Source organism: Panulirus ornatus, chromosome 13 (assembly GCF_036320965.1).
Source record: "Panulirus ornatus isolate Po-2019 chromosome 13, ASM3632096v1, whole genome shotgun sequence".
Lineage (NCBI taxonomy): Eukaryota > Metazoa > Arthropoda > Malacostraca > Decapoda > Palinuridae > Panulirus > Panulirus ornatus.
In genome coordinates, this window is record NC_092236.1 from 10,477,456 (window position 1) to 10,501,784 (window position 24,329).

At 44.7% G+C, this 24,329-nt stretch overlaps 3 protein-coding genes across 4 annotated transcripts; all 3 read right to left on the bottom strand.

Annotated features, from left to right (window-relative positions):
- Positions 1-1,222: 1,222 nt before the first annotated feature.
- Positions 1,223-2,660, bottom strand: LOC139752591 (uncharacterized). Its single transcript, XM_071668345.1, has one exon. It carries the CDS (start codon positions 2,658-2,660, stop codon positions 1,452-1,454), a length of 1,209 nt encoding a protein of 402 aa, XP_071524446.1. The 3' UTR covers positions 1,223-1,451.
- A 210-nt stretch (positions 2,661-2,870) lies between these two features.
- On the bottom strand, positions 2,871-6,998 carry LOC139752592 (uncharacterized). Its single transcript, XM_071668347.1, has 2 exons — positions 6,939-6,998; positions 2,871-4,193 (listed from the first exon to the last, which is right to left on the bottom strand). The coding sequence occupies exon 2, from the start codon at positions 4,190-4,192 to the stop codon at positions 3,023-3,025; it is 1,170 nt and encodes a 389-aa protein (XP_071524448.1). The 5' UTR covers position 4,193; positions 6,939-6,998; the 3' UTR covers positions 2,871-3,022.
- A 9,536-nt stretch (positions 6,999-16,534) lies between these two features.
- On the bottom strand, positions 16,535-23,423 carry LOC139752729 (uncharacterized). 2 transcript variants are annotated; one of them, XM_071668573.1, is made up of 2 exons: positions 23,336-23,423; positions 16,535-17,991 (listed from the first exon to the last, which is right to left on the bottom strand). In XM_071668573.1, the coding sequence occupies exon 2, from the start codon at positions 17,988-17,990 to the stop codon at positions 16,785-16,787; it is 1,206 nt and encodes a 401-aa protein (XP_071524674.1). In that variant the 5' UTR covers position 17,991; positions 23,336-23,423; the 3' UTR covers positions 16,535-16,784. The 2 variants fall into 2 exon arrangements, with proteins under 2 accessions (XP_071524674.1, XP_071524675.1); XM_071668574.1 differs by lacking the exon at positions 16,535-17,991 and adding an exon at positions 18,162-19,547 and having other exon boundaries at positions 23,336-23,420.
- Positions 23,424-24,329: the final 906 nt, after the last annotated feature.

Below are 24,329 nucleotides of genomic sequence, written 5' to 3' on the forward strand. Positions count from 1 at the left end.
GAGGACCAGTGGTTGTGGTATTAGTAGATGGGACGGTCAGTGGTTGTTCAACGGGTTAGGTGGTGAGGTGCGTGGTTGCTGAGTGGTTGGTGATGGCAAGGTGAGTGGTTGCTAAGTATTCATTGGTGGTAAGGTAAGTGGTTGCTGAGTGGTTAGTGGCGGAGAGGTAATTGGTTGTTGCGTGTGTAGAGGTGGTGGAATGGTATGGTTAGTTGTCACTCGGTAGTAATGGGAAGATCATATGTTGGAGGTTGATTTTAGTGAAGAAGCATCTTGGTAATTAGGTAGATAGAATAGGGATGGTCAGTGGTTGCTGAATTTTGGTAGTGGTGTAGTCATTTGACAGTGGATGGCAGTAATACGGTCAGTGGTTTTCGAATGGCAGTCTTGTAGTTAGTGGCGGGAGGATGAATAGTGGAGAGAGAGCCGGGGACTGGAGGGCGGGTAGTGGCGAGGAGGTCAGGGGTTTGGAGGATGGCTGGTGATGGGAGGGTCAGCAGCTCTGGGCTATGGAGTGGTAGTTAGAGAGAGCGAGAAGGACGTGTCCAAGCGTAACTAATCGTGAGAATACCGGATGGTAAGGTGCAAGGTAATGATGCCTCGGGGGAGGTCGTATAGGTGTGGAAATTCGGTAGAAGTCTTTGTCGGGCAGCGTTGTTGTGTTAGGCTCGGGAGGGAGACTTAAAGTGCAGTGAGGGAGTATCATTAATACTCAGTCAGATTGAGAAGGGAGAGGATGGATAGTCGGCGAATGAACAAATGATGGGGAACGGTAGGGTGGACATCAGGGCTGGAATGACTTAAAACAGGCCACTGTTAATCAGAATATGTGTATACTGGTACGGTAGACCTTGAACACATGCGTCGTTATATTGCTTCATGCTTATGGTTGGTTGACGACAGCTGTGTTACTACCTCACGGAGCGCTACTCCCTAAGTTTCCACGGTAAATCTTCGCTTCTTTTCATTGATTTTGGTAGAATCAGACTTAATGCTGCGTCTTCACACCTTACACCTTACCTGGAATGTGAAATATTAGTATGCACCATCACTCTTGAGTAATCATTTTGCCCAGTGAATAATAATGGCGACTTCGATTAGTAATCTCCTTTCATATAGTTTTAATGTATTTCTCTGTAGAATGCAAATTTGATAGGTAATGTGTACTTGTTACATGAGTAATTTGAGGGAACTGAAACGGATACAGTGGCGTTACGCTTTAAATACAGAGACAGTAAGTATTGCAGGCAACAGTTTATACACACTGATAAGTGAAGGGATTGCCACTTCACTGCTGAAGGATCACAATGTAAAGCATTTTCAGAGCTTCAGTTTCAGAGTATTTTCTTTGAGGCAAGTTATTTACACGATTAGATTGCTATGACCATCATTCTAGGCTCTGCCCCAGCGGATGGACGGTTCCTGGGACTTCGCTAACCTCTGGTTGCATCTCAACGACCGTAATGGTTAAAGCCTGTTGAGGGTCGTCGGTAACCGTAGCCTGTGTTGCAGTAGGGCCGTATGGTACGCGTGGTCGCCAGGGTGTGATGTTGATGGTTGAACACAGTCGAGGTCACGTAGTTGGTGCTGTGAACAATTCTCGTCTGGAATATCGTTCTGGTCTGGCCGGGAAGCTGTTGGGTTCGCACGACGGTGCGGTAGACCGTGGTGACTTGGGTCTGGGCGGGAAGGTTTACCACAGATGTCACCACGGTTTGGCTGAGGATTGTTGTGGTCACCACCTGCGTTGCTACTTCGGTGCTCACCACTTGTTGCGATACGGTCTCGGTCCTTGTGGTGACCGTTGTCACCTGCTGAGTGCTGGAGACCGTGGATACCTCCTCCTCCACTTGGGTTCGTGTTTCGGACACTGTCTGCGTGCTGGTGATCACCTCCAGGGAGGATATGGTGGTGGTGACGGGAACCACCTGTGTGGAGGTGATGACCTGTGTCTGGCCTGGGTCTGTGTTGGTCTGAGTGACGACGTTTGTCCTTACGACGGTCTCTGTACGCACGACGTCCAGGCCCGGTATTACAATGGTGGAAAATACGGTACTAAGGACGGTGCTCTGCACGGTGCGTGTCTGACCCGGAACTTGCTGAGTGCTGGTCACCGTCTCCGTGTTAAAGATGGTACTGGACACCAACTGAGTCACGGTGACTGTCGAAACAACGTTTCTGGTGATAGTTGTAGTTACCTGCTGTGTTTGGGTCACAAACTGGGTTTGCGTCTGCATCTGAGTACTCAAGACTTCTTGGGTCTGTGTGATGACACTCACCTCCCCCGGGAGAGTGACCACCTCTGTTTGGGTGTTCTCCTGAGTCCGGGTGACCGTGACTGTCTGGAACTGGATGGAGGACACCACCCGGGTACTTACGACCTCGGAGAAGACAGTGGTGAAAACCTGGTGCTTCTGGACGTTGGTCTGGGTGACATAATGCACGTCGTTATTGAAGATGGTGGAAGGAATGACCACTGTGGAGTACTGAACTCGTGTTCTGTACACCACTGACGGGTGACATGTTACGTGGTTCTTCGGCGGCAGGTATGATATGGAGGACTGTAGATCGATGCGGTTGCCAAATAGTTGACGAGGGGCCCTCTCAGCAGAACCACTCAGGGCGCAGCACAGCAGCAAGGGTAAGAAGACCGCCCGCATCCTGTCCAGAATATAAACAATAGAGAATGAAGCCAAAGGTTGTCAAGAAATAAAGGAAAACTCACATATTTCAAGTGAGAAATGAGAATTTCCACGTACTTACCCTTAACATCAGCAGTGTTGCTGCTTTAAGGCCATTGAAGGTAATCATATAACTGAATGATAATATTATGTAAACATTGTTTAATATACATAAATACAGAAGTCCTTGAAATTAGGTAAATGTTTTCGATACTGCATTTCCTGGAAGTAATGTTGTTATATTTTGCTTTACATTGTTCCCCCCATAATAGTGTTACATGCTGGCAGACTTTACTATTGCTTTCAAGTCGTCCTTCGTTTGTTTTTTTGGAGTCGTCAGCTTATTTTCCGTGCCTGAATGGATTAGCTGGGGGGTTGTAGTCGTAACCCCCAGATTGGCCACAGAGACCTGTAACAGTGAGTGTGACAGCAACCTGTCTGACGTTATTGACAGTCTGGAAGATTGTATGTTGTCGTTGCTGAGTCTGTACCACCTGCTGTGTCACCACACCGCCCTGGCCGGATGTTTGTACCACAGAAGTTCGGGTCTTCTCCTGGGTTTGTACTACAGGGGAGGGCGTTGCGAACTGAGTGTTGACCACGGTCTGCACCTGAGTGGTTGACTGAACCTGGGTCTGGAATACCGTGGTGACAACGGTGTCGGTGACCACCTGTGTCTGCACGACCTCCTGGGTAATGAACTGGGTTTGAATCTCGGTCTCAGTGACGAGGGTGGTGCTCGTGACCACCTCCTCGCTAGTAACCGTCGTGGTGTCGATGCGGGTGCTAACCGAGGTGACGGGGATGATCTGTTGGCGTTGTACAACGCTGGTACTGAGTACATCCGGACCTTGAACGACAGTTGTCTGCGTAATCTCCTCCACAACTGTAGACGTCACGGTGATGGTGTTCCCTTGTTCCTGACGTCTGATGATGGAAGTCAGAACGACTGTCTGGACGCGGGTGCGCACCACATCGGGGCCAGTGACGGTCACGACACGGGTCTCCTGTTTGGTCTGAGTGATGAAGTTCGTAACGGGCTGGCTTGTGGTCTGGGTCTGAGTGCGAGTGACTACCACAGGCACCACCTGTGTCTCGACTTGAGTCTGGGTGACGAAGGTGACTTGTGGCACGACGCGAGTGGATGTAACTAAGACAGTCTGTAGAGTAGGCTGGCCTGGGATAGTCTGTGTCACCACTTTGTCGTTGATTATGGTGGTTGCCTGTTGGATAACACTGGTCTGGAGCTGGACTTGCGTTTGGACACGGGTCCGGAAGAATGTGGTTGGTACAACCTGCCGTGTGAACACGGTAGTGGTGATGAACCGTGTGTTTAATTGGTTGACCGTCCGAACGTCTATGGATGTCTGCACGCGGTTGTCATATATGATGGAATTAATGACTGGACAAGCGGCATTGTTAGGTCTTGGTGGTAAGTAGTATCCTCTCTGGGAAGAGGCTGAGGCTGAGGCCAGAGCCACCACCAGCAGCGTCGCCGTCAAGCGCCACATCCTGCAAAGAGAAATTCCACAGATTAGAACAGCGGTGATTGGAACCCCCGCGTCTCGGCAACTCATTTGGGAATAAAGTCCAATCACGCGCCGCTCCCTCTGTGCAATTTCTCCATGCGTTGTGGGCTGACCCGAGAGGACTTTATCGCCCAGATGAGCCGCGAGATGCTTACCTGGTTAGAGTTGATTTCAGAGAAACCTTAGTTCCGTTTCATTCATGAAAGGAAGGTAGTTCATGCTGAAAAGTCAGTATATATCTGTGGTGTGTGTGTGTAGGCTACTGTTTTCACATTCCATTCGTAAAATTACAGGCTTCTCCAATGCTTTCTCATCTGTTTAGTATTTACACACATAAACGCACAGACAGCAAGAACACGTGCGACCAACCCCTGTTTTCGTTAAAGAATGGAGGAACTACAGCTTCATCAAACCCATGATACAAGTAGAGGGAGTGAAGAAATTCTACAAGGGCCCTTGAAAATAATAATAAGGGGTAAATAGAGAGGCTTACGAGAGTAAATTAGAAAAAAGTGCTCCCTGTTGCTAATAGGCAACTGAGCCATGTGTCGATGAAACAATCCCAATTACGTTCTGAGATCATGATTAAATTAAATTAATTCTGGTTCTGAGTTTGGCCGTGAACATTCTGAAGACACGTGGGTGAGCTGCGTACGATTGAGGATCTGAGAGAATGTTGTAATAACTTTCATACCGAGAGACTTAAAGCATGGAGGATTGTCATCATAAGTCCTGTGCCAGGCTGATGATATGAACGGCAGTGGAGCTAGGCAGGGAAAAGGATCTTGGGTTTGATATTGTCTCTCGATCATCTAGAAGGACATTGGATGAAAGGTATTTTGGGAATGGTGGAGGGGGGGGGGGGGCAGCGAGCGAGACTCGCACGCCTTAGAGTTGGTAAGTTTCTGATGATGGAGAATTTGATCTATAGAGAAATGGGACGTGAATACTTGGAATCACATGGGAGATAAAAGGTCATCGAGAAACAGTTCTTTAGAATGTTTTTAAGAGGATTTCTGTTCATAATGGTGTTGTGCACAGTAGAGTCAGGGGCTGATACAGTGAGTACGAGTTCTTATCCTTATGTGGTCATTGAGGAAATGGAAAGACAAGACGTGACGCCGGACTTCTTGAGCCTATGGTGTTGTGGAAACTACACAGATGTAACGAAGTAGCTTCTTTGGGAACATGAAATGGAAAGTGGAATTCCATAGTCAGAATGTAGAGCACTGTTATAGCAGGTTCTGGGAAACTGCAAACCATTAGAAAAGAGAATAATAAAGTTCGGTAAAAGACGTCGAAAAATGAGAGAATAAGATAATGTACAGTGCGGTGTAGAATGACAGGTATCACTGGAAAGGTATGAGAGAGAGAGAGAGAGAGAGAGAGAGAGAGAGAGAGAGAGAGAGAGAGAGAGAGAGAGAGAGAGAGAGAGAGAGAAGACAAGGAAGATTTTGAAGAAAAAAAAATGGACAAGGCAAATGGGAAGCCTAAGATATTCCATAGATTTAGCCGGAATAAACTCACCTAGACAGGCGATAATCAGGCAGAGGCATTCACAGGGGAAAGGATGCTGGAGATGAGAAAATGTTGCTAGGAGACGAATGATAATTTCAGGGATATTCACCGTGGAAGACACTGTAACCCCACTCCATATGGGATGGGATAGCGAGGAAGACTTGCAAAATATGGAAATTGTTAGAGAAGACATGGGTAGGCTAGCGAAGGTTTTTGATCCCATTCAAGCGTTTGACTCAGTTGAAATATCTCCATATGTACCCAAGGAATGTGTAGAAACACCTGATAAGGTGTTTGAAATGGTCAAAAGAAGGACTTCGTTGGAAGGTTGAATAGTGTCACGAGTGGAAGAGCATCATGCCGATTTTCAAGAAAGATGGTCGAGGAAACTGCATGTTTACGTGAGGTGCAAAATGAGTTCATGGAATAGAAGTGATGCTTAACGAATCTGTGAGACACCTGTGGTAGAGTGAGCTCCGCCTCAGACAGAAGAGATGGATGGGTAGATTGTGTGATCTTGAACTGCCAGGACGACCTGGAACTACAAGTTAGTTGGGGAGAGTCTGAGGGACTCGGATGGCGCGAAAGGTCTTGGGCTATTGGTATAATGCACTTCATCATTTGACGGACATATTGGGAAGGATGTGCGAGGATAGTGGGAAGGTTGTGCAAGGTCTGTTATTGGGAAGGATGTGCGAGGATAGTGGGAAGGTTGTGCAAGGTCTGTTATTAGCAAGAAACCGGGCCAAGCTGGACCAGGCGAATCTTTACACACACACACACACACACACACACACACACACACGCTCACACACACATACACATACACACACTTCAGTAGAATTTGAATAACACTATATGGTTTTCTATGGTAATGACGAACTGGTAATTACAGATTAGTCCATATAATTTCATCCTCCTTTTTTTTTCATCTCCCTTGTTTGCATATGATCAACATTAGTTCTTTCTTTTTTTTTCTATGGCTCCCTTCACTAGCATAAGAACATGTACTCGTAATGGACTTCATAACGCCCATGTACCACCAAGGAAAAGTTCTAATTCAAAGCAGTTTTATTCACATTCATCACGATAGGTCAAAGCGGTTCCATCGCACTTGTCACTTTGCAGGCGCGGTGGCCGGCCGGGCAGTACACACCACGTATAGAAACCTCGTTACCGGAGTCGCACTTGAGCAGGTAGACACACCTACCTTTCGATCGAGAATATAGAAGCGACAGTGAGAACTGTACGCTGGGAGCAGTACAGCCAGAGTGTTGCAAACGTTCTGGTACAAGAGCATATATACCGTAGTGTAGCGAGGGCGAGGGGGGCGGTGTTGCAGGTGGGGGGGGTTGGGGCTCTGCCAGTCAGGGGTGAGATGCTGGGGTGTCACTGGTGATGAAGGGGGGGTGTGTGTGTGGAGGGGAGGAGGTGACCTGGCTGAGAGATTTTTGTCATGGTTCTGGCGACAACGTCCAGTGCCGAAGGACAGTAATCACAGCATTTTTCCTTTTTTTTTTTTTGTTTGTGGTCTCTCATTCATATTTTGAAATGCATGACACACACACACACACACACACACATATGCATATTCGTCATTTTTTCGCGTTAGTGAGGTAGATTCAGAAACAGATTCAAGCTTTAGAGGGAAAAATCTTCACTTGGCTCCCTTCTCTTTTCCTTCTTTTGGAAAATTCGAACAGGAGAGGAGGAGTTCCAGCCTTATGCCTTATCCTCAGGAATGATGTGTGTATATATATATATATATATATATATATATATATATATATATATATATATATATATATATATATATATATATATCTTTTCTTTCAAACTATTCGCCATTTCACGCGTTAGCGAGGTAGCGATATATATATATATATATATATATATATATATATATATATATATATATATATATATATATATATATATATATATATATAATCTATATGTATCTTTTGACCTTAGGGGTTTGCTTGATTTATGTGTTGTGTATAAAAGAAAGAGTCTTGTTCACAATTACATTCTTTATGCTTCTGAAGAGTTTATGTGGACGACGCCATAAATTGAGAGATTATTCACGTGTGAGACGCAGGAGTATGAGCAGAACTTTGTTGTCACACCTGTCATTCAAAATCACTGCTTTTAAACGCCGAGACTTACGGCAGGGAAGGCATCGCGTAGTGTAGTGTAGAGAGAGAGAGAGAGAGAGAGAGAGAGAGAGAGAGAGAGAGAGAGAGAGAGAGAGAGAGAGAGAGAGAGAGAGAGAACGGTCGTGTCCTGTGTTTACAGGGAGAGGAGAAATCTCGCGTTTGATAAATATGAATCGACACGAAAAGTCTTCATCTATGATCAAAGATTTTGCCCATCGTGAGGATCGAGGAACAAGTGACGTGTGTAGAAAAAAAGAATGTATATATAGCCATCTAATCTGGATACACTGGGTGTGTGAACAGGTCGTCCAGTGTTACGACACGAGGTTCCCGCATGGCTGCCCCCTCACGTGCAGGGAGCGACCGTGGTGGATGTGACAGGCGTCATCTCGACGAAGGAGGGGGTTTGTCGGTGGAATTCTTGGTCAGTGAAATCCCAGCCAGGCTCTCGTGATTGGTTGTGAGATTACGATTTCTTTTGTACGAAAGAAAAGGATGTCCATAACATTATATATGCATATACATGTATATATATATATATATATATATATATATATATATATATATATATATATATATATATATATATATATATATATATGTATATATATATATATATATATATATATATATATATATATATATATATATATATATATATATATATATATATATATATATTGGAAATGATCACAATTTTTTGCGCGTGATCAAGTCTATTCCTATGAGTCCACGGGGAAAATGAAACACGGTAAGTTCCCCAGTGCACTTTCGTGTAATAATCACATCATCAGGGGAGACACAAGAGAGAAATATAAACCAGTTGATATGCAACGAAGAGACGTAGCTAGGACGCCATTTGGTAAACGTGATTGTCCAAGACAGGCAACGAGCATATCATAAACTTATGATGTGGACAAGAAGGTGAATTGTTTAAAGATTTTATTAACATTAAAGTTATCCAATTTGTATAGACCTTCACTGATTCTAAGGTTATAATTCTATGTGTATCTAATGATAGAAGGTTCAATAATATTTCTCCTGGATGCACCTATAAAGTGCCATGTAGAAATTGTTGTTATGTTAGGCAGACTGGTAAGGATCTTTCTGTTAGACTTAAGCAATATAGATATAGTGTAAGAACAGGACAACAATCAAATGCCTTGTTTAATCACGTTAAAAACTATGAATATACTATTGACTGGAGTAATCTTATTTACTCTAACTCCATTACCACGAGAAATATTATTGAATCTTCTATTATTAAATACACAAAGTATTATTTACATTTTATTTATTATATTTTGTCTCTGTCTCCCGCGTTAGCGAGGTAGCGCAAAGAAACAGACGAAAGAATGGCCAACCCACCCACACACTTATGTATATACATACACGTATATACATAACCTTATTATAACCTTAATATTAGTGAAGATCTATACAAATTGGATAACCTTTTGGTTAATAAAATTTGTAAACAATTCACCTTCTTGTCCACATCATAAATTTATGATATGCTCGTTGTCTGTCTTCGACAATCATGTTTATCAAATGGCGTTCTAGCTACATCTCTTCGTTGTATATCAACTGACTGTTATATTTCTCTCTTGTGTCTCCCTTGATGATGTTAATATGACACGAAAGTGCACTTGGGAACTTATCGTGTTTCATTTTCCCCGTGGACTCATCGGAATATGTATATATATATATATATATATATATATATATATATACGAATAAAGTGTATATGAACGCGCACCTTCATAGAACATACAAACCTCCAACAGCCAGGATCGAACCTGGGACCCCTTGTGCAAGAGGCAGGCATGCTAACCGCTAGGCTAAGGGACTATATAATAGGAAACAACTATTCGAAATACTAAGTACTCGAATACCCTTCGTCTCACAATGGTGAGCAACGGGGTCTATCGGTTGTTTCCGAACAGAACGCATAGCCAGGTGATAGCGTTGGAGGTTTGTATGTTCTATGAAGGTGCGCGTTCATATACACTTTATTCGTATTCATATAACTCCGCGTTGTACAGTTAGGTTCGGTAAAACGCTATCAGCTGGCTATGTGTTCTGTTCGGAAACAACCGATAGACCCCGTTGCTCACCATTGTGAGACGAAGGATATTCGAGTACTTAGTATTTCGAATAGTTGTTTCCTATTATACAGTCCCTTAGCCTAGCGGTTAGCATGCCTGCCTCTTGCACAAGGGGTCCCAGGTTCGATCCTGGCTGTTGGAGGTTTGTATGTTTTATATATATATATATATATATATATATATATATATATATATATATATATATATACATATATATATATATATATATATATATATATATATATATATATATATATTTTCTTTCTTTCGTACTATTCGCCATTTCCCGCATTAGCGAGGTAGCTTTAAGAACAGAGGACTGGGCCTTTGAGGGAATACTCTCACCTGGCCCAATTCTCTGTTCCTTCTTTTGGAAAATTAAAAAAAAAAAAAAAAAAAAAGAGGGGAGGATTTCCAGCCCCCCGCTCCCTCCCCTTTTAGTCGCCTTATACGACACGCAGGGAATACGTGGGAAGTATTCTTTCTCCCCTATCCCCAGGGAAAATATATATATATATATATATATATATATATATATATATATATATATATATATATATATATATAATTCATTCATTTTATAAATCATTTATATATACATATAATTACCCGGAACCTCTTTCTGAGTCCTGATGCTACCCAGGACCTATTTCAGAAGGATTCTGCGAGTCCAAGGGTGCGCTGCGTCCAGCATCAGGGAAATGTGGACTCCCTTGGAGTGTGAGAAATCCTTTGACGAAACTGTACTCCCAGTGAAACAGCCAAGCTAAAGGTGACTTTTCACTCGCGGTGTTAGCCGTGATATATATATATATATATATATATATATATATATATATATATATATATATATATATATATATATATATATGTAGTTATCTATGATTCATTTGTTCATTTGTATACTATCAGCGATTACGGATACTCACCTCACGGTCAGGTTTGATTGGGAAAAGTATATTGCTCTTTGAAGATGGGCTGCCTCAAGAAGACATATTGTAGGGGTCAGGGGTTACACTGAAGTAGATTAAAGAGCTCTCACAGTCTGGTTGTGGAAGGAAAGAAACCAACATTGACTTCGTCAGCCTTGGGCCGTAGTGACCTGTTGGATGCTGTCTCACCCAACCAGGGAACGTGGCACGCAAGCACCCAACCAACTCTCGACACCAGAAGCTTCGAAATCATATGATTTTTTTTTTCTTCTAGTCAGCCTGAGGTTGTTTATTGTCAATACTGCCATATATAGAAAAATGTGTCTGCTAAAGATAGCAATATGTATGGTTAGCCGTTTCCATAGATCACACAGCCTTCATCGGGAGGCACTCTGGCCGGGTTGGTTCCCCTGCGAAGAGCAGCTTGGAGACTATGAATGAAGTTTGTCAAGGACATCGGCTAATTGGTGGTAATACAAGGAGATATGCGTGTATCTGTGGGTGTGTTCTTATCTGCAGATACTTATTTCTAGGCCTCTTACTTCCCTGGCTGCTATCCTTCATCATTATCCAGTCAGTCACTCAATACACTGTCTTGTAGTCTTGAGTATTAGCATGAGTTGATGAGCTATCTCTGTACGTATACTATATGGCTCTAGGATAAGCAATTAAACATGTCTTAGAATACGTATGCCTTCTGTATATGCGTTTTTGACTTTTAACAAATAAGTGTCACCTTTTGTGACTCCTAGCCCCCAGAGTATAATGTCGTGTACCGTAGGACATTGATTGTGGTTACTGACTGTGGTATAAGTTTTATCCACATCCATTGACTCAGTCTTCAGATACTCTAGGGCTTGCGATCTTGACCTTGATAATGAAAGAAAAAGCAGATATTTTTAAGTATCGGCAATACAAATTTGGTCCGTAGCGAATATACAGGTCTTGAGATAACGTGTGCACGACCATGTAGTAGCGATCAGTATACAAGACCTTGCGATCATGACTTCCAAAAGTGAAACATGCGGGTATGTTTTGTATGCAGTGTTCGTTCTGCTAATTGGGTCCGAGTCTAAACCTCTCAAGTCAGGGGATTTTAACGCATGATCGGGACGCCCAGACTCAAGCACGGGCAAGGACAGAACAGAATGGCTTTCCGCCTGATATATAAGGTGAAAAGGGTCTGTTAGCGTTGTTTTCCCTCATTTTCTTTAGAACGTTTTCGTTGGTTATGTGAAAGATTTCAGGGGTATACTTATTTTGTTTTATTTACTGGTGTTTTACCAAGATGATTCATATCATTAAGGTAGTTGTAGAGCTTTGTAGCTCTTTAAGAACCTTCTCAGTAGTGAGCCAGAGTTCCCGACTTACCATCTAAGGGTGCATCACCAGTTTTGATTTGTCTGTCGCTCGAAAGGTATCTCTGGTAACATTTCTTGTTTTCTGTACTCTCTTGAGAGAGAGAGAGAGAGAGAGAGAGAGAGAGAGAGAGAGAGAGAGAGAGAGAGAGAGAGAGAGAGAGAGAGAGAGAGAGATGGTTAGCTCATAGATGTCACATCAACTCAAGATAAGAATGCACTAGATTCGGAACGTATTAGGTCACCCTCGTGTGCCTGGTTTCCAAACAGAAACTTAGGGAAGCCGCAGCCAGTTGCGAGCCGTTAGGTCCAATGATTAGCGACTGGGACACTCGTACAAAGCTCACGTAACCACTGTATTATCCGAAACAGTAGCCGTGGAAAAGAGAGAGGGCAGCAGCATCGTAGAGAACCGAAAGGAGTGGTTGAAGGTGATATCAAGACAGATGACAACTGCAGAAGGTTTTTGATTCCACTTCAGCTTAGAGATATATGTCAGTAGAGTCACCCTGATGACGCGATCACTGCTCCATGCTGGGTCATGTAAGACTTCTGTGGTTATGAAACAGCTGCGCACCAGAAAATTTATTCGGGCACTAATACGACATCCCCAGCTTTTGGAAAGCAGATTCTATGTTCGTATATGGTGGGGTTTCCTAGCAGGTGTGGAGGAGGGTAAGGTTATGCCAGTATCTATGTGCCCAGTATTGTAGGGATGATGTGTAGTGCTTTGAAAATCAACGGTAGGAAACTAGAGAGGTTTTAGCAAGAGGTAAGGGTAGAAATTGTGGTTTTGCTGATTCGAATTTGACCAAGTTACTGCTTCTAATTCCGAGATGCTGCTCGGTTCCGAAGCACAAGGAGAATATGTTCATGGCGAGTTCTGAATACAAGAGGGGAGGGAAGGTGGGATGGAGTGTGTAAAGTGAAACCATCCGCGTAAGAATTGCATCCACGTTAGTGTTGTAGTTTTGGTTAGGCAGTGAGAGAGAGAGAGAGAGAGAGAGAGAGAGAGAGAGAGAGAGAGAGAGAGAGAGAGAGAGAGAGAGAGAGAGAGAGAGAGGACTATGAAGCAGATTGAAGTACCTTGTGATTGAATAAGTTATGTTTACTAAATCTTGGTTTCAGATTGAGCTCAGTTACACAACAGATAAAGAAAAAACTGCTGAAGTTTTCCTTGCTTCGTCAGCTGTTTGAAAAGCTGGTGCTTAATGTTCCCATTATGGTGTGTGGTTGGATGTGCCATGATCGTGAATACAACGAATCTTTTCATGGTTAATATATTTTTCGTAATATAAATATGGTTAGGTGTGCCGTTTCATAATGCAGCCTCATTTCTGCTATTTTTAACCCCTTAGCAAAATAAGAACCGTAAACATGTCAGTGAGTATGTTCATCTGATAGTGCATTCTGTTTTTGAGGTGATTCATTCTGGTGTGAGGGTTTGATTCCGCATGATGGTAACTCATTCTGATCAGCCTGTGTGAGTGCTGCTGGTAATGGATTCATTTATTCAGAGGTTAACTTCAAATTTCTCTTTCTATTGCAGTTCAGCGATGGATGACGGCTTACGGGTAAGTAGCGACAGTAGAGTCTAGTGTTCCTGATAGACAAGTGTAATGTATTTCATGTGTTGTAGTTTCAGATGTAAAAGACAAAGATTTATTATTTCATGGTCTTGTAGGACTAAGTCATTACCATTAGCTGTTTATTTCCAATGGGGTGAATTTTAGTTCAGAATGGACGTTATACCAAGGTGGAATAAAGGTTTTATGCCAAAGTTAACTTTATACATGGTAAGTAGAGCTTATTATTTTTTTTCTTTTTTGTAGAAGTCCTGGGAGCATATTCTAATATTTTCCTTTCGTGAGAAGTTGGAATTATTTCTTTTTTTCTTGGAATTTAGAGAGGGATTTTAACGTGGACTGGTCATTATTAAGTTCTTCCTGAGTCATGTTAGACGCGTTGATTTTACACATAAAGGGCAGGCCGAGTGCACATTCCATTGTAACTTTTGAGTTGCCAGTGTTCACTCTGGGTAGCTTTGTATTGGGTGGGACTTGGGATGAGCGTTCGTATCAAAGCTGAATTTGATTTACTTGGAAAATATTGCGTCACTGGTCGTGGCTGGGTTGTTTATGTCTTTCATCTTATTCATTAATCACGTATTACATTTTCATTTCTATTTCTTCTTTTGTTCAGACTTGTACAAAGTTTGATTAGAGATGTTATATATTTTCTAATTTGGATCTTTTGGAGGCTTCTTAATGTTATAAGCAGAAAATCATTATACCGCACGGAAAAGGTGAGTGTATTTGTCCATCATGGTAGTCAAAAAGGATATGTTATCAATGTCATTACAATATAGTTATTTTTCTCTTTATCCATTTTTGTTTCAGTTGCTTGTGCGCGTGGAAATCAGCTGTTGATTGTAGTGGGAGAGGCTGAGGGATGTAGTCCAATGCACGTGTCATAAGGCCCCTTTCCTTTTTGCTCTGATTTTAGAACATATTACATATATTTGATGCGTCAGTAAACATCTCTACAAGACCCTGACAACAACACTTCACGTCTTCAGACCAGACCTGCCTGAGGAGCAGGCACAACACCCTTCAGCAAATCTCCACACGGTTTCCGTCTTTATTCATAATTCTAAGATGTTTGCTGTCAGCTGCATCTCCGTGGACTTCCTCGTTGCTCCTCCCACTTTTGAAGGATTTCGATACCTCCTCCTCCTCCTCCTCACATCCCTGTCGCTGCTTTCTGACCCCACCTTCCCTCCGTTATCCCTGTCGCGTCGAAGGTCTTCATCCTCTGTACTTTTGCTTCAGATGAGGGTGTTATGATAACCTTACCTCACTGTGTTGCATGGGATTCCACGACATATCAGAATTGCTTAATGACCTTACATCTTTCCTCTAATACCCTCTTTGATGTTTAGGAATTTGGTCAGCTTTCCCTATGAAAATTTCCCGTCTTGTGTGCCCTCAAACACGGAATGATTCTTCCATGCTCCTTGTCTCTGTGACTGTCTGTCTTCTTAGGGTTGTGGTCATCATTCTTTTCTCCCCGAGTTTTGCTCTTGGAATTGCAGTCCACATTTGATTTGTGTGAGCGCCTTCCGCTAACGTCATCCTATCGTCAACGCAGCCTCGTAGCCGCAGAATTCCGCATGGAAGGGGGTCATGAGATTATAATTCATGGTAATGATGTTAATGACAACATTATCATTTTTTTTCTCACTTGTTCGCCGTTTCCTGGAGGTTGAGGTAGTGCCAGGAGCAGGCGATGACGGCCTCATTTGGTCACATCCCTTGCCAAGCTGTCAGGTATATGTACAATGTCATAAAGGGGGCTGACGTATGTTGTCACTAGGGGGGGATGATGTACGTTGTTACTAGGGAGGATGTTGTATATTGTCACCATAATATAACACACACACACACACACACACACACACACACACCTTACCTTCCTGTTCCAGGAGTTCCTTCTGTTGTTTGTGGGGTTCTTGCAGCGCTCAGGAAGCCGACCACGTTCACTGGACAGGACCACAGATCGCAGAATGTAGTGATGTTCTGTGTGTTTATTTGGGGAGAGTGCGGGGCAATTGAGCACTGGGTGGTCAGTTTCTTCATTATGGTAGTTGCATCTTAGGCATGAAGAGTGTTTAGATATGTTGATTTAGTGTGGGGATTGTGTAGATCACGAGAAAGTGTAACTCGTGTATGACTGGGGGTGTGTGGTTTTGGATGGGTGTATATCTAGTGAGGTGGCATTTAAGACTTAGAATCGGGAGGGCTGTTGTTTAGTTGCTTGTTGAGTCATTTTTGTGAGTATATGCCATGTTAGTGTTGTATTTTTCGGGATGGGAGAATCTGTGAAAAAGACAGTTGGCAAATCAGTGTTATATCATGTCAGAGTTTTTTCATCCTTTTCCTGGTCGAAGAACCTTATTAGCGGCATAAGATATTTTCTGGAATCCCGGTTTCAATCCATCCATTCTCTCCCTTTCCTTCTAAATCAAATTTCTATACTTTCGTCAGAAGTTTGTAGAAGCCGTAGCCAAACTCAAGTGAAATATTGTGTATTTATATGATCATGAATTACTTCACCTTCAGGATCCAGTTTTTAAAAGTTATTACAGAACCATTGAAGGATGCGCATTGAACCCTTGCTATGCAGGGAACATTTGTTGAAAAACAGTGTCGCAATTGTTATACTTAACATTGGCAATAGAGACAGTAGATGTCATATACAGCTTTATTAAATAGTACAAAGGTCGTAGAATGCACCGTAAAGTTGTCAATCAGTGCTGTCTCTAGTTACAGGAAAATACACGTACAAGGGGCACTTCATGAAGCATTTTCTCGTTCTGATTGAAGTAACCTTCACATTGTTATTATGTTATGAGTCATTATAGAGGTGCGACTGTTCTGTAAGCCTTTTTCGTCTCCTCACCTTTTTCGTGTTGGCGTCTAAGAACGTCTTCATCCCCCCTAACCACCGATGACGAAGGGATTGGAAGGTTCTGGGTAGTTGTATCCGGTTTTGCAGTCAGGTTCGAGTGTGCGTGTGGCAGTGACGGTGTTGTACTGCTGGCTGTAGACGGTGGAGGTGACGTAGTTGGTGTTGTAGACGGTTCTTGTCTGGTACTGCGTTCTGGTCTGGCCTGGAAGCTGCTGGGTTCTGACAACAGTACGGACGACTGTACGGTACTGGGTCTGGGCAGGCAGGGTGATGACAGATGGTACCACTTGTTGACTGTAGATGGTTGTGGGTACCACCCGTGTTGAGACTTGTGTTCTGATCACCTGCTGAGGTACAGTGACGGTCCTGGTGACGTACTGTGGCACCTGCTGTGTACGGTAGACAGTGGACACCTGCTGCTGTACCTGGGTGCGCGTTACGTATTGTGTCTGAGTGTTGGTTAGCACCACCTGGGAGAAGATAGTGGTGGTGACGGGAACCACCTGGGTGGAGGTGATGACCTGGGTCTGGCCTGGTTGTGTGATGGTCTGGGTAACAACATTGGTCCTAACTACGGTAGATGTACGCACGATATCTTGACCAGGTACGACGACGGTAGAGTAGATGGTGCTGTACTGGGTTCTGTCCACGGTACGGGTCTGTCCAGGAAGCTGCTGGGTCCTAGTGACCGTCTGCGTTTGGTAGACGGTGCTAACCACCTGCTGGGGTATTACCTGTGTGGACACTACTGTTCGCACGACAGTTGTGGGTACCTGTAGAACGCTGGTTGCGTATCTGGTTTCATACTGTACCTGTGTTCTGACTACCTCTTGTGTACGGGTTACGTAGTTGATCAGAGGCGGGAGAGTGATGACCTGTGTGCGGGTGTTCTCCTGGGTGCGCGTGACCGTGACTGTCTGGTACTGGATAGAGGGCACCACCTGGGTACGTACGACCTCAGAGAAGACAGTGGTGTAGACCTGCTGAGTGCGGACGGAGGTCTGGGTGACATACCGAACATTCGTGGTGTAGACGGTAGATGGAACGACGACGGTGGAGTACTGGACTTGTGTTCTGTAGATCACAGATGGCTGGCAGTTGGCTTCTTCTTTCGGTGGTAGATACGATAAGGAAGACTCCAAGTCGAGACTGTTACCGAAGAGTTGTCTCCTAGGTCTTTCAACCGCAACTCCAAGGGCGCACCCCACTAACAGGGACAGCACCACAGCTCGCATCCTGCGGGGGCGTAAAGAGCTGTGATTAGGACAGGTGTGCGAGATTCATGAGGTGATATATGATCTCAGTCAACAGAAATAATGATGCCATCAAAAATGTCATGTACTTACTTCTGTAGATGAAGGTAACTGTTAGCTGTTTGGTAAAGGAATGCTAATAAAAGTGATGGCTAATAATGTTACACTGTATTTTCATTTACATAAATATAGAAGCAGTTTCAGTGAGTAAGATGGTAACAGATTGCTTCACTTTTCCAGTCAGCATATCTGCACATACGGAAAACGCTTCGTATAGTGCCCTCTTGTACGTGATGTCTCTTATTGGCTCGTATCATAACATATATATAGTATTCTATTGTCCTCGTGGAAGCACATGCAGTAGTCGTTTAGAAATTGAAAGGAATGGCTGGAGCTTCATAGTTGTATCCACAGGTCTCTGTGACGGTTCTTGTTACGGTGACCCGCTGGGTCTGGTTGATGGTCTGGAAGACAACCCTTTGCTGCTGTTGAGTCTGTACCACCTGCTGGGTTACAACACGGTCTGGGCCGGGTACTTGCACCACGGAGGTTCGGGTTTGTTCCTGGGTTCGGGTTACAGGGGCGGGGGTTACATACTGGGTACGGACGACAGTCTGGACCTGAGTGAAGGGCTGGACCCGTGTCTCGTAGCGGGTGGTGTAGATGGTGGTGGGCACCACCTGTGTGCGAACGACTTCCTGAGTTACCACCTGAGTCCGGACTTGTGTCTGAGTGACAACGTTGGTCCTGGTGACGACCTGCTCTCGTGTAACGAAAGCATTCTCGTAACGGGTGTTGACGGAAGTGAAGGGGATGACCTGCTGGCGTTGAACAACGCTGGTCCTGATAACATCGCGTTCACGAACAACGCTGGTCCGCACCACCTGTTGCACGCGTGTTGACGTCACATAACGCGTGTTGTCAGGCTGCTGACGTCTGACAATGGAGGTTTGAACGACGGTCTGGACGCGGGTACGAACGACATTAGGGCCGGGGATGGACACGACACGGGTCTGTGTTCGCACTTGAGTCTGGTAGTTAGTGACGGGCTGGTTGACAGTCTGTACCTGTGTACGAGTGACCTCGACAGGTACTACCTGTGTTTGTACTTGTGTGCGGGTGACGTAGCTGACCTGCGGGACGACGCGGGTGGACGTAACATAACGAGTCTCCTGGCGAGGTGGTGATGGGACAGTTTGTGTTACCACTCGGTTAATGACGCGATCAGTAGTGCGTTGGATTACACTAGTCTGGTACTGGACCTGGGTCTGGACGCGAGTCCGGAAGACAGTGGTTGGTATAACTTGCTGCCTGACCACGGTGGTGGTGCGGTACTGTGTGTTGACCTGGGTGACAGTCTGGTATCTGGTGGAGGTCTGGATACGGGTGTCATACACTACCGAGGTAATGGGTGCAACCTGGCATGTTTGGTCACTCGGGGAGGGTGGCAGGTAACCGTTGTTGAGTATAGGAACGTTGAACTGGGGGACGGCTGAGGCCAGAGCAACCAGCAGCAGCGTCGCCGTCAAGCGCCACATCCTGCAAAGAGAAATTCCACAGATTAGAACAGCGGTGATTGGAACCCCCGCGTCTCGGCAACTCATTTGGGAATAAAGTCCAATCACGCGCCGCTCCCTCTGTGCAATTTCTCCATGCGTTGTGGGCTGACCCGAGAGGACTTTATCGCCCAGATGAGCCGCGAGATGCTTACCTGGTCCATAAGGCATTAACTATAACACTTGATAAATATAGGTGTTTGGAGGGGGGGGGGGGAGTAGTAGGGATGAATAGGGTATGGTTACACACATTTGCCGTACTTACACCTTCTGTATAGTATATGCCGTCAGAGGGTATCATTTGAGACTCGGGAAAGAGTAAAACGAAGTGGCCGCGTGTACCATATGAGGTAGCCATCACCTGCATGCAAGCGCACCCAGACCTGTGGTAATTAATAAGGTAACATCCACAGATGCGTGAGGCGTAACGAGGCGCCTTGACCTGCGTGTGATTTGCGAGTCCGCTCCACACAAAGCCGTACGCCCGAGACGGCTCGACGACCATGGTTGCGACGCTGTAGAATTCATCGCTCTCTATAACAGCGTTGTCTTAAGATTTAGACAATATCGGCGTTTCCGTAATAGTTGTTGAATCGTAGATGATGCGTGTTTACGTATGATTATCATCTTTTCATATTGATGAGTTTGAGTTTAAAAAGAAGTAAAGGATTAGTAGTGTCAGGGGATAATCGTTGTAGAAGGGAAGGACGAAGGATGGGAAGGGACAGAGGCTGTAGGGGAGGTGAAATCTACGCCACGGTGAATGGAGCTGTGGGAGACGAGAGGAGCTGAAAGGTACGAAGGTGGGCAAGAGGCGGCGGGGACTGAGCGTGGCTGTGGGTCAGTTATGGATATGGTGTGTGGGATACTTCTCAGGCGGTTGGTGGGGCGGGGCTGGGAGAGGGAAGGTTAGCGGGAGGTGGGGGAGAAGAGCAGCAGTGGGAGGGAGGTCAGGAAGAGTCAGCCAGGGACGGTGAAGGGCGGAGCTGACAACAACAGCCGGACAGTCGTATAGGAACTTTCAGGGTCCCAGATGGTGAAAGGAGGGTTCCTCCCGCCCTACATGTTCCAGCCACTCATTTATAATGCATTACCCTAATTGCCTTCCTCTTGATGTTCAACGTAACTCATCCTTAGCAGAATCTTCGCTTCACGGTGTGATAATTGCTGAATTCAGCTTTTTCTTTTTTCCTGTGCGTATCTATACTGAAGATGAGTGAGCGTATCAGGGAAAGTGGAGAGGGAGAGTGCAGTGTGAGACCCGGTAAAGAGGTGAGAACCAAGGTTGCAGAGTGAAGGGCGTTGGAGTTGTACCATGAGAGGGAGGTGGACATACGGTTGAGGGCGAGGGATGGGGACTGGTGTTGGGTAGGGTGAAAGTACGGGCGATAGACACAATGGAGGGCTGGAAGGTGGGAGAGAGAGGGTGTAGAGTTCGATGCAGGGGCGATGAGTAAGAGGCAGGGAGAGGGCAGGAAGATTAGAGGGGGGGGGGGGGGTGAGATGGCTGGAGGGTGAACGGCAGGGCGGAGATGGATTAGAAGAGTGAATGGGAATGTTAGAGGGTGAGAGCAGGTAAATGATAGGGAGAAGGGAAGTGGGGGAGATGGATGGTAAGAGGCAGGGAAAGTATGGGGAAGAAGAGGGATTAGGGAGGTTGGAGGGTGAGAGGCAGGGAGAAGATGAAGTGGGAATGGGAAAGAGGGATGTGCGACAGGGAAAGTATGGGGAGGAAGAGGGATTAGGGAGGTTGGAGGGTGAGAGGCAGGGAGAAGATGAAGTGGGAATGGGAAAGAGGGATGTGCGGCAGGGAGATAATGAGCATGGGCGTCGTGAAGTTGGAGGGTTGGAAGACGGGGGGTGAAAAGGTTAGGGAGTGAAAGGCAGAGAGAAAACGGAGAGGCAGGGAGTTAAGAGGGTGATGGGCAGGAGGAAATGACGTCGAGGTGGTGGGGCATCAATGTCATAGACATGAAAATGAACGGAGACGGGAGAGTTGCACAGGTGAAGATTGAAAGTTGTGGAAGGAAAAAAAGGGAGAACTTTAAGGACATGGGACATGAAGGAGAGAATGCGACTCCTACATCTTAGGGAGAGAAATATGCCATACACTGGGAACCCAAAGAGGAAATTGTATAAACAGAGTGCGGGAAGAGGTGCGAAAGAACGAAGGGAAGGAATGAAATGTGAGAATGAAAATCGGCATGAAAATGAAAATATGACCTACCTCTCATTATTCCCTGTAAACTTTGTCCTTAAACGCATATGTACTACATGCGTAAGTCATACAATCATGTGGGTGTAGTTTTATATATCTTTACACACATACAGCAGATGTCGTGTTGGGATGGCTGGGGGAAGGGGGAACAAAATCTTACTCTCCTGTATAATCGCATTTTAAGAAGTAGAATCACAGGAGGGAGCACAAAGAGGATTTTTTCCTCGAAGGGTAAACTGGTCTATATATTATCCCTGGGATAAGGGGTTAGTCAACTGTTCTTGAGGCTACCTCTCTTACGGGGGAAATGGCGAGCATGTATAAAAAAATATATATATATGCATATGTTCTTTCAGACAAGTTCGACGTTTCCCGCCTTAGCGAGGTAACTTTCGGGTCAGATATCTGAGCTTTATGAAAAATAAAATCCTCATTCAGCTCTTTCCACTATTCCTTGTCTTGGAAAGTCACGATACACCTCTTAGTCACCTTCTACGGCAGAAGGACCAGTTAGAATTGCTTCAAGCTCAGCAAGTCTTGAATTGCCGTGAATGTCATAAAGGAGACGGCAGCGTGTTATATCACAGAAAGCGAGTGGCTGGAGACCGGGTTGGTGCAGGAGCAAGGAGAGGAGGGACCAGTTTACACTGGATGGGGATCATCTTCCTCTCGTGCCCGATAGGTTAGCCGCCACCAGTGTGCGAGAAGAGCACGTCACAACCTTTGGGCCGTGTATGGTGCTCTGCACGCCACAACCTATGAGACGCCGCTGCCAGTTCTATCCGGCGGCCGGGCAGGCCTAACCAGGTGGTGTCTTCCGATACTTGCACGGGCCGGGCGGGCTAGCCTGTCGGGTCAAGACGCCCCCGAGCTATGTTAACCCTTCTCCTCTTAGAGGAGATCTACTCCATGGGAAGTAAGAAACGCTGTATAAAAACATCAGCTTTAGCTTAGAGCTTGCAGGGTACAACGACATGCGTGTCATTTACATTAACTCTTGAAATGGTTCGCCCTGATACATATCTATTTGGTACTGAAAGATCACCCTGCACACAAAACGGTGAAGATCATGTCTTGTACCGAGTTGAAATCTCCAGATGCTTCTCACGGTAATGCTTCGTACTGCAAGCTTATGTGCTGCTTATTTCAACCTTTTGAATATATATATATATATATATATATATATATATATATATATATATATATATATATATATATATATATATATATATATCACTTAGTAACAATACAGTGGGTACCTGCTCAGGCTAGGAGATATATATATATATATATATATATATATATATATATATATATATATATATATATATATATATATATATATATACATCGTTAATGGAATGGCCTTGATTAGGGCCCCAGCTACCCTTGCCGTCTCAGCTAACATAAAAAAAGAATGCACAAGGTTGTTTTCTGCTAGTAGTTACACTTATAATCGTACTTCACTTTTCTTTCCTCTTTTTTTTTTCCAGTCACATGAAGACAACTTTTCCAGCAGAAGTTACCAACCAAACATCGGTCTTAACACGTACCTTACTTAGTATGAGAGACGGGAGGGGGAGCTCTTAAGAACTGAACACTTGGCTGAGTTCTGCGACTCTGACTAGCACCTGCTGGTTAGGCAGTATTTATACTCGAGAGTAGGGAAGGGCTGGTCTTATTTCATCCCTTTTTTTTTTTTTTTTAACCATTTCTAGTCCTGATCAAGTTCCCCAAGGTAGGAGGCGCCAGGTGGTGGGAGGGGCAGAAGGATATCCTATGGGAGGTGGGTGTGCCACCGCCTCTCCGGGGCGTATCTCTTATCTCTCTCTTAAAGATAGCTGTAACGTACACACCATTGGAGTATGGTGTACTTAGGAAGTGTAGATATTACGGGGATAACTTCATATCAAAACAGGATGAAGGTCAGAAAGGATTGTTTGCCTAGGATGGAGACGGAGGCGTTTGGCAACTCAGGGTCGGCCACAGGTCGGGATACCTTCTTCCGACCAATCACAGGCAACTTTGATTCTCGACTGACTCCGCCTGCCGATGCCAGGTGTTTATGGTTTAGAATACTATACTGTAGTATTTTTTTCTGGTTCAGTGATAGGAATTTTGCACAAAAGTGCCGGATAAACATTTGCTGGACCATAGAACCTTGGACTTGTTTGGGGTGTGGGTTCGTAAGGCAGACGCACGGCCGAGGATTGTGCCATGTTTCCTGCAGACTCATGGGTTCCCCATATGTGCCCACACCAGGTTGTCCACCCAGCGCTATTTACGGTGCACGTGGTCAGTCAGTCTTGTGGTGGGAAGCCTAACTACTGGAGATGTGCGCGCCAAGCCAAGCCAGTAGGACAATGTGTTTACTTGCTCGATATTCTCCAAGTTACGGACCAGCACTGTCGAGGGAACCATCTAAGTGACATCCACAACGTTTGCACTGAAATAAAATGCTGACCAAATGTTTTTTTTTTATCTTTCTTTCCATTAGGATCGTGAAGATAATCGTAAAACGTTTGTGTCTTTGATGCTGTGTATTTG